At 55.9% G+C, this 10,321-nt stretch overlaps 1 protein-coding gene across 3 annotated transcripts in view; it reads right to left on the bottom strand.

Annotated features, from left to right (window-relative positions):
- Nucleotides 1–2,056: 2,056 nt before the first annotated feature.
- Nucleotides 2,057–10,321, bottom strand: part of SLC9A8 (solute carrier family 9 member A8) — an 80,667-nt gene continuing 72,402 nt past the window's right edge. For 2 of the 3 annotated variants that reach the window (XM_017888160.1, XM_017888161.1), the window contains 3 exons: nucleotides 9,971–10,191; nucleotides 7,303–7,449; nucleotides 2,057–6,382 (listed from right to left, as the gene is read on the bottom strand). In XM_017888160.1, coding sequence (XP_017743649.1) covers nucleotides 6,275–6,382; nucleotides 7,303–7,449; nucleotides 9,971–10,191 — 476 coding nt within the window. In that variant the 3' untranslated portion in view covers nucleotides 2,057–6,274. The remainder of the gene's footprint in view (nucleotides 6,383–7,302; nucleotides 7,450–9,970; nucleotides 10,192–10,321) is intronic. The other variant, XR_001888372.1, reaches the window with a different exon arrangement.

Below are 10,321 nucleotides of genomic sequence, written 5' to 3'. Positions count from 1 at the left end.
CCACCAGGTCTTCCATATTAGGGATGAATGGGTGTGTGCTGGAGTACCAGTATGTGTATTTTTATAAAAGGATGTACTAAAATTTCTACTTTCATTTTTAGTCATTTTGAAATCTTGAATAGCATTTAAGGAGAGGGTGAAATGCTTCTCTCTCTCTAAAGGTGGTAAAATGCTGGCCTGATAACATTCTAAACGTTTTTCCACATCCTTAGAATCTTGAATTGTTGGTAAATATTCTATCGTTATTTATCTCACCAATCCCCCATTCATGGACAAAGAAGTTGTTTTCCATTTTTCCTCATTCAGATATTGCCAGGATGGCCATTCTTGGAGTGCAATTTCCATGCACTTTCCTTTTGCCCCATGAGTGGAACTGCTGGGCCGTTTTCAGGCTTTGGAGAGCTGTCACCACAGTGGCCTCTGGAGAGTGTCCTCTGGAGAGTGTGAGCTAGCTGCCCTCCCAACAGCAGCTAGGAGTATATGGCTCATCTTCGCCACAAAATGAACAAACTACATTTTTGTGGCCTTTTTTTTTCTAAGCAAAGACTTATTTTCTTCCTCATTTACATCAGGGTATCAGCTGGCAGCTGCCTGTATGCGCAGAAGCTCCTTCTGTGCCCAGCACTGGACTGGTCCCGACTGATGCTAAGACCCGCAGGTCTGCCAGGTGGTCTCCCCAGGCAGGGGGAGTGTGGCTGACGCCTGCCTGCTCTCCTGCAGGTCCACAGATACTCACAAAGAGGGCCCCCATTTATGGGGCACTTCCTGTCACCCAGGGCCTTGAGATGACTGTACTGACCCCTGACCCCCACTGCCTTTCGTGTCTCCCATCTGCTCTGGCTAGAGCCAGAGGGCTGTGTTGTCCCTTGCCTGGGGTGGGGGGTTGCCTCCAAGAGGCAGTGGGTCCCCGCTACAGGCCAGCTTCATTCCCCTAGTGCCCTATGGAATAATCAGAGGTTACAGGGCCCTCAACTTTGTGCGTGACCCTCCAGCCTCCTGCCAGCTTTCCAGCCTCTAAGGAAAATATTTCTTGCCTCAATTGCTCCCCTCTACCCTAAGAGCTTTCTCTAGGAGTTGAGAAGGTTGAAATACAAATGAAACATGCCCTGTTCCCTTCGTGGGAACAAGGTGCCCACTCAGGACCACCCCCTACCTTTGCTGCCAGCACTGCGTTCTGTCCCAGCTGACACTGCTCAGCACGACACAGCCCCGCTTCCCAGCCGCCCTCACAGGCAGGCCTGGCCTGGAAAATTCTGCTTTCTGTCAGCCAGAGTTCTCATCATTCTCGTGGTGCCTCCCTGACACTGAGGCCAAGTGTCAGCTACCACTTGTCATCACACTTGCAGTTTTTATTATGGTGGAGAAGTATTTCTCTGAATCTGGGTTTCCACCAAACGCGGACCAAGGCGAGCCCCCTGTGGCCTTGGGAGTCTCCCCTAGGGTGGGCACAGGGTGGGAAGAAACCAGGAAACTCAGCTCTTGCCCCGTGGCCGGGGCCAGGACAGCTGCTCCTGACTGGTTTCATTTTATATCACAAGCATTTTTGGTTCATGCCTGTTACCATCAGTAGCTTCGATGCCTTTGGAAGTACGTGGGGGTATAGATGAATTCGTGACCCTTCTTCCCCCACTCGCCACCACCTCCGATCAGAGGCTATGGATGCCCCCACTCCTGCGGGAGGGCAGGTTCAGTGACAGAAGTTCCCCATTTCACCATCAGGCAAAGGCCTGTGGGGCACTGATCTACAAGCCCCGAGCAGGAGGTCAGGCGGCCCTGCAGCCCGGGCGGACAGCCCGCGAACCCAGGGAGGAAGGGCTCCCAGCATCGTGAGAAGCTGAGCCGGGCTGGTGGCTGAGCCTCACATGCTCCTCACTGAGGGCCAAAGGTGGGAACCAGACACAGGCTGCCCTGACCCAGCCCTGCTCCTAAACACTGCACTTCCTGGTGACATGGCTGCCACCGGCCCAGGGGCTGGATAGCTGTGTGCCACAGAGCCCAGTCTAGGAGGTGTGACCTGTGCATCTGCAAAGCCACCTGAACATGAACAGACACTGGCTCCGATTCAGCAGCATACACTTTATTTCTAAATAGGCATCCAGTGACACGACTGTTCACACATCTATTCCTGACTCCCTTAAAGAGTCCGAGATGGTGCAGGGGCTCCCGCATGGCAGCCACAGGCCCCCCACCTCTGACCCACTTTCCCCCCCCAGCCCGAAGCCCCATCAAGACAGCAGCACAGCACTGCTGAGGAAACGGGCCTAACAGGGGCCTCTCACCGCTCACTTGCGGGAGAAAAATGAGTACGTCTGGCCTTCATAATGCTTCTTAAAACAAAAACCCAGCACTCTTCATTTTTACATAGGAAATGATGAAAACGAATGTAAGATTCACATCCATCTTGACAATTCAAGCTTTGCCATCTTGAGGACAATTCAAGCTTTGCAGATCCCTATTTGGAGAAACCGTCAATGCCTTTGGTATAAGCCAGGCTGTGCCCACCATCCAGATGGGAGTAGGGGGGCCTCCCCATCCCGGCCTGAGGCTCTGACTCTGCAGGGCTGGCAGGTGACTTTTGACCACGGATGCACATCTTCCTATCCAGTCACAGGCCCACTGCTCACGAGCACTTCGCATTCCACCAAAGCCAGTGAAGCCCCCGCAGAGCAGCCAGGGAGACCAACTCAAGGGCACCAGAGAGCACAGCAAGAAAATGGCTCGGGGGAGGGGGATGGGACGGGGCAGGGTGTGTATTAGTCTTCCTCCTTCTGTTACATGCCTGCTAACAGTGAAGCCCCTCAACTGTTGGAGAACTGTCTGGGAAATGGCAGGAGCCTAAATGGAAGGGGGCTGGCTCTTCATTCTCTTGAAGACTTTGTCTGACTGAGACGGAGGGCATTAGGCCGAGGGCCCGGAGCTCTGGAGACGCCTTCCCAAGGACACTGCTTCATGACTGCATCAGGAAGCTCAGGGTTTCCTACCTGCCCCCAGCAAGGGCAGCACACACTCACTCGGCAGGGAATCTGGGGGGCAGAGGGAGACCTTTTCTCTTCTGCATGTGAAATCCTTGTCAGTGGCAGCCAATGGCCACTGAGCTTCTCCCCACACAGGAATCAGGCAGCAGTTCCGGCCCTGAGCCACCCCAGGCCACACCCACACCCCAGCCTGCACCCTCCTCAGCAGAAGAGGCCTGGCCTCGGCCACCTGCTGAGGACTCTGTAAGCATGTGCGCCCCGTGGGAACACGGACCCGAGACTTCATGAGGCCAGGCCGTGCTGATGGCACCCTTGCCAAGGGTTTTAAGAAGGGTCCCCAGTCACCCATCTTTTGGCATTCCATGGCACAAAAAGGAATCCTGTGGGCTAACCTGGGTGACTCTGGCGCTCAGGCCTGCCCCTTGGCCTCATGCCAGCCAGCCAGCCCGGCTGGCCCAGCCCAGTCCACCCACTGTGAAGAGGGGTGGCTGGCTTAGGGTAGGGGCCGACAGGGCTTCAGCTCTGCCTCTGGGCAGAGTGTCTGAGCTCTAGATGATGGAACTGAGCCACACTTAGCCTGGCCCTGGCCCAGCCCCCAGCAAACTTATCTCGGGAACCTAGAAGCCAGCCCCTTTCCTTGCGAGACCTCACACAAGTCACGGGGTGGTTGTTCCGAGGGGTCATAACAACTACAGGCTGCAGAAAGCATGGGATTTATTCCAAGAACTGGTTCCACACAGCAGTGCCTGTGGTGGAGGGACTGCTGGCTAAAGGCTGGTTTCCCCCAGTGCTCCCTGGCTCCAGCCTTCACTCACCCTGAAGTATTCCTCCTACACGCCACAGTTCTCCTGTCCCACGGCCTAGACCCAGAAGAAAATAAATACACATGCAAGAAGATATAGTTAAGCTGCATATTTTTATATCTTCTGCACATTCACTGCCCCAAATAGAATTATCGGGTGTGCTAAAGGTAGACAGCAGCAATTTGTTATTCTCAGGCAAAGACATTTGAAAAAAACTGACCCAGAAAAACAGACTTCTATGGCCTTTTGTTACCAAGGCGAGTCAAGACTGCCGAGGAACACGGGCTGTCCTTATCTCTTGGGGGCACTCTCCCAGGCTGCTGACCTCACCTGGCCGCCCAGGGGCAGAGGAGGCTCACAGGAGATCAAGGCAGGTGCTGGTACCTCCTGGGAAAGGTCCCGCCACCCCCTCTGCCCCCTACAAATGCTAGGGCCCCCCACCAAGCCCCACATGCTCTTCCGCCACAGCATCCTTTTCAGGTCTCAGCTGAAAGCGTGAGGCCAGGTGTGGCGTGGCTGGGGCTATCACACCTGGCGGTGAGGGGGCAGACGGAAATGGGATCTGACTCTTCGTTGCTTTATCTGTCAATTTAAGATTAGGAAAGAAAGAAATCCTGGCAAACAACTGAGTTTGCAAAGCAACTTACATCTGGGAGATGGGACCCTAAACTTCAGGGGAGAGTGAGTTCTGGCAGGGGCGCAAGAACAATCTGGTCTCAGATCCGTGCCCCCACTCGCCCAGGGGCAGGCAAAGGTCCCCACCCTCTGACTTCCTCTCTTCTCCACTAAAAGGAAATGGTGGAGACCAAAATTAAGCAAGGCAATGGCTCAAATTATGGGGTTGAGAGATTTAAAAAGATCATATTTTAGCTCTATCAAGTACAAATTTACTTTTCATGCAAAAAGTAAACAGCGTGCTTCCTGCCCGGCTGGCCTGCTCTCACTTCAGGGGCAAGGCGAGGTGGCAGGATCGGGCCTGGCCTCTTGTTCCTGGCACGGGTCCTGAGGTCAGTCCCTCCTGATATCCGGAGCCACACCGTCTGAGGTGGAAGAGATGGAGATGCGTTTGCTCCAGCCCAGGGCCCATGCTGGCCCACTGTGTCCCCAGAGAAGCAGGAATGCACATGGTGAATTAAACCACCCCAGGGAGCCAGGTTCCAAGGCTCCCTGGGACCCAGAACCACATACGGAAGTTGGCAATGGCCCTTCGATGAGCTGAGCAGTTTGAGGCTTGTCAAAGGGGAGGTGAGGAGAGGATGCGAGTCAGTGACTCCATTCCATCTGGACATGACTGACAGCTCCTCACCCTGAGATGGCTGAGGGGGCCGGGCCCCTGGGACAGGGCTGGGGTGTGTGTGCGTGGAGCATCTGCCTCTGACTCCACGTCGGGGTGGGACGGGGGAGCACTGGGTGCTGCTGCTCTGGCCCCTGCCCCAGTGCTTTGGGGACCCTAGCATGGGTGACAAATGGGATCCAATGTGGTAGGGAACTGGGAGAGGGGAAAGAGGATGGAACCCTGATTAGCAGCGAAGATGGCAGCAGTGAGCAGACACCGCAGGGCCTCGGCACAGTGGCCTCCGGTTAGACAAAAGAACAACTGAGTATGGGAATGGTGGGGAGGGAGATCAGATGGCAGGAGGTGACTACGAGGCTCTCAGCACTTTGCTGTAAAATGCATGAATTTAAACCTAATTAAGACAGCAGTTGTGGGCCGGCAGAAACCCTGTGCCTCTAGCTTTTCCCTCTAGAGGGCGCTCTGACCCTGCAAGATAAAAGCCTTGGGTTGCAGCTTGCAGGGGGCTCTAAAGAAGATACCAGAAGGTACCAGTGTAAACATTCAGAAGATGCCCAGAGAAGGGCAGCAGCCGCCTGCTGTCCAGGGAGACAGGCTGAGAAGTGCCAATCAGGTAAAGGAAAAAAGGTCATTCCGTTTCTCTCCCTCTCTCTGAGGGAGCACAAGAAGTATCACAAAGAGCAGTGGGAGGTTTTCAAGATTTCTGGGCTCTGTCACTTAGGTCAGAATTGTGGCTGCGGAGGCATCTTGATGACTCAAAGGCAGGTGGCTGACCCCTGGCTCTGCCAGTCCGGTGGGGGCAGGATGAAGGCAGTGGCTGGGGAATGGCACACCTGTAGATGGTGCTCTAGGCAGGGGGCCACAGGGGTCCTCCAGGTGGCGGGGTAGGTGCCCCAGCTTCACAGACGACTGGCACCTGGCCCCGTGCTCCCTCTCCTCTGTGGGCCGACGAGCCACACTGAGCAGAGGCTGGGTCAGGGAGGAGTCGGGAGATGACAGTTTCCCAAGAAGTCACCTGGCTCCAGAGGCCTGGCAAGTTCTGGTCTAAGGTGACTCTGCAGCCAGTACCTCGCCCCGCCCTCTATGTTCGGAGTCCTGAAGGGGCTGCTGGATGCACGCACCTCTTTGAGGCCCCTGCTGAGTATCTGTGGGCAGCAAACGCCCATCCTGGGCCTGCCTGCCTGAAGCCTTGGCACCTGGCGTCAGAGCAGCTCCTGCTCGTCGTCCTCGGAGCCGGAGGGGCCCTGGCGTACCTCCTCGTACCACTTGTTGGTGAGAGTTTTCATCTGGATGCGCCCGTGGTGCAGGTCCTGGGTCGAGAGACACAACCAAGCCGTCGGGGGCAGGGCCAAGGAAGGGAGGGGAGGCCGCTGGGTGCCCTTGGGTGGGGTGTCTGGGGAGGAGGTAGGAGGTAGGGTGATGGCCACAGGCAACTTCAGCTTCAATTGAACAAACTGAGCTGGGATTGTTCTTTGTAGGGGTGGAGATCACAGGAGGTGTCATTCAGAAAGGAGGAGGTAGCATGGCATGAGGTTGAAAATGTGGTCTCTGGAGTCAGACACACTTAGCTCTGCTCCCAATTATGCCCGTATTGGCTGTGACCTCAAGGGGTTACTGCACCCCCTTGGGCCTCCATCTCCTCAGCTGTCAGGGAGACAGCTGCATCCACTGCACGGGATGCTGAAGAAGGAAGCAGTTGTGGTCACAGTCACTGGAGCTGCCTGGCTCCGGAAGAGCGCACACACTGGCAGCTATCAGGCCTGCCCGAGAATGGAAAATGGGCCTGCACAGAAACAAAGCAGGCAGCCGCAGGAAGAGCCCCACCCCTACGCAAGGCCTCCAACTAAAGAGAAGCCAACAGTGCCCCGAGGGACAGAACCAGAGGCCTGAGCTGGGGGCAGCCTTGGGCCACAGCCTGAGGTCCTGGTGTGTCTGAAATTCCTCAGCTCTGATTCAGTAGCTGATCGATACCCCGTCTGTCATCCAGGAAAACCAAACTGTGTTAACAAATCTATTATTAACCTCGCCCTGAACGTGGCAGCGAAGGAAAAACAGCAGATGCCGAGTTCCACAAGCACGTCCAGCCTCCAGATCAGGAGGCGGCGGCCTGGCGGGCCCACGTGAGACTTTCTGCCCCCCCACTCTTCCTCCACCCCACCCTGGGCCACCACAGGTCCTGAAGGAGGCAGGCAAGGGACCCCCACAAAGTGTGGCCTGGCCAGTATCCCACCTCCTGCGTCAGCCTCCGAGTGAAGAAGGGGTTCAGGTACTTGGCGTCCAGCCACATGAAGCCTTTGAGGTCCTGCCGCCTGATGTAGTGGGCCTCGTACTCCTCCTCCGTGAGCTCCGACAGGTGCTCCGACTCCACAGTGTTGCCCTGAGCAGGGAAGAAAGGCAGCCCGATGGCCATCAGCGGGCACCATCGGGGGCACCTCTGGAAGACCCCACACCACCCAGGCCGCCAGTGTCCCCAATCCTAACTCCACTTGACCATCAGTGCAGGGTGACGATGGGCAGCAGATGGCCTCCTGGGAGCCCGCAGGGAGGCGGGAAGGTCCCTCAGGGCACAATGGATGCCCAGGACCCCACCTAGGACAGCTAAAACAGAAGGACTGGGCTGGGGCTTGGGTTTTAAGCTTTTCAAGCTTTTTGGGTGATTCTGTCATGCAACCAGGACCGGAACTGCTGTTCTGGGCTTTTCATTAGCAGCAAATTGCACAGGGAGGCTTTTTGTCTCTCTGCCTGTGGCTCTATTAGCTAGGACCCCACCGTGGACAGGCTTTTGCCAATCAAGTCAGGAGACGAGAGGGGAGAGGGACACATCCTGTAGGAATTGGAGAGGGATGAGAAAAGGACCCCATGTGGAGGGGAGGGCCAGAGGTGAAGAGGTAGGAGCAAAGCAGACAGGCTCTGAGTGCAGCGCCCGTTCTGCTGCAGGAGCCTTGGTGGGGCCACAGGTGCAGGTGGTGGCGGGGGTGTGGGGGAGAGGGTGCAGGGCAGGAGCAGGGAGGGGAGATGAGGGCAGGGGAGATGAGGGCAGGGGAGGGGAGGGCATTTAGATGCTGTGAAGCAGTGGTTGTCAAACACGGGTCTGTATTAGAATCTACCTGGGGGGCTTGTGAAACCACAAAATACTGAGCCCACCGGAGCCACCTGCAGAGGTGCTAATTCAGTAGATCTGAGTGGGCTTGGGAATCTGCAGATCTAACAGGTTTCCAGTGATGCTGCTAGTCTGGGGACCCCATTTTGAGGACTGCTGATCAGTGTGGTGGTGAAGAACGCAGGCTCGGGAGACAGCCCGCAGCTGTCTGATCTGATTCTCTTGGTGCCTCAGCATTCTCATCTGCAAAATGGGTATAATGAAAGCACCAGTTTCCAGGCAGCCTATTGGGACAATATGAAGGAAAATGCAAGCACATTGACTGCCACAGAAAACATTCCAGAAACTCAGCGGTTCATCCTCAGAGGAACTGTCCTATTTCTGCTAGTGCTGTGCTTCGCCAAGCGTGTTCACAGGATTGGCTGCAGCAGTACTACCTGGCAACTTGTTAGAAACGCAAATTCTTAGCCTAGGCCACATGGTCAGACCCTGTCTCTACTAAAAATAAGAAAAAAATTAGCTGGGTGGGGTCACGCCTGTCTGGAGTCCCAACTACTCCAGAGGCTGAGGTGAGAGGACTGCTTGAGCCCAAGAGGTCCAGGCTGCAGTGGGCGACCATGATCGTACCACTGCACTTCAGCCTATGCAACAGAGTGAGACCCTGTCTCGGAAATAAAGAAGAAACACAAATTCTTTCGGACCCCATGCCAGACCTATGAGATGCTGGTGACAGACCCAGCAGCCTGTGTGTAGCAAGCCCCCCACCAATTCTGATACCCAGAAAGACCTAAGCTAGAGCTTTTGTGAAAAACAAAAAAGTTGGTAGATAGGGGTTGGGGGCAAAGGGCCTCTTAGTGTGATGGAAGTTCTGCAGAGCCAGGCCTCACAGCCATCTGGAACTTTCCTCCCAGCAGCACTGCACTGGCTGAGGCACCCAGTTTGGAGACTGGAGGCCATGGTCTTGCCAGCCCTGACTCCAATGTTAGCCGTGGATGGCCACGTGAGGACTCCTGAGCCTCTGATGACTGATTAAAGTTACTGAGGCCTAGCATACGGGAACTAGAAAGAGATGCATGTCCAGAAATGCATGATTGGCAGGGGATGCTCTGGGCTGGAGCCTACAGCAGCCTCTGCTTTGGTCAGAGGGCCTAGCTTTGCATAGAGGTCCTGAGGGAGAAGACAGGGCAGGAAGGCAGCTTGGTGGCAGGGGCAGTGGCTTGTAGGAAGAACAGGTGGGCAGGCTGCAGAGCCTCAGCTCTCCCTACAGCTGGGGCCTGGGTACCTCCAACCCCACACCATATCTGTCCTTGGAGGAGTACCCCTCTCAAGGGCCTCACAGCCACTGCAAGCCGTCCTCCCCTCCTCAGGCCCCTAACAGGTGGTTTTTAGTAAAACCATACTAGGGAATGATGGGATTTTGAAACCCTCAAGCCTGGGCCCTGACAGGTGTTTCAGCTGCTGGCAGGGCAGAGGCACTGCTGGGAGGGTGGCATAGGCCCAGACTCCTGTGGTGCCCTATGGAGCTTCAGAGAGGGAGCAGATGGGGTCGCCCACAGCCTCCCTGGCTGCGGCAGGTCACAAAGTTGCCAGACACCCCCCTCCAAGAGCCATGCTTCAGAACTCAAGTTCTGTCACCTCCTTCTCAGTGGGGGACGACCGGTGTGTGTGCGTGTGACGTGTGTGTGGAGGTGCTGGGCATCCTCAAAGCAAGGCTCATCTCCCCATTTCCTGACAGTGGGGACCATCAGCTGTGCAGCAGGCCAGCCCCCTGCCCCACCTGCAGGTGCGTGATACTGACCATCTTCTCCGTCTTGCTGAGGTTGACGTCCTTCTTGTTCCTGCGGCGTGCCTTGGCATCCTCGATGTCCATGAGGCGAATAAGGGGCATGGTGCTGCCGCCCAGCAGCAGGATGGTGAAGAGCACAATGATGATGGTGGTGGTGCCAATGAGCTGCCGCTTCTCCATGGGCTCCAGGTCCAGGTGCAGGCTCAGGGCGTAGGGGATGGCCCCCCGCAGGCCTGGGGGACAGCGAACAGCATGAGAGGACACAGTGAGGAGGCAGCAGCTTCATGGGCTGTCTTCCCTGGAAATCCACCAGCCCAACACCGCAACCAGCCGATTACTCTTTTTTTTTTTTTTTTTTTTTTT

Source organism: Rhinopithecus bieti, unplaced genomic scaffold, assembly GCF_001698545.2.
Source record: "Rhinopithecus bieti isolate Rb0 unplaced genomic scaffold, ASM169854v2 scaffold_15834, whole genome shotgun sequence".
Classification (NCBI taxonomy): Eukaryota; Metazoa; Chordata; class Mammalia; order Primates; family Cercopithecidae; genus Rhinopithecus; species Rhinopithecus bieti.
This window is presented reverse-complemented; position numbering and strand designations above follow the sequence as displayed.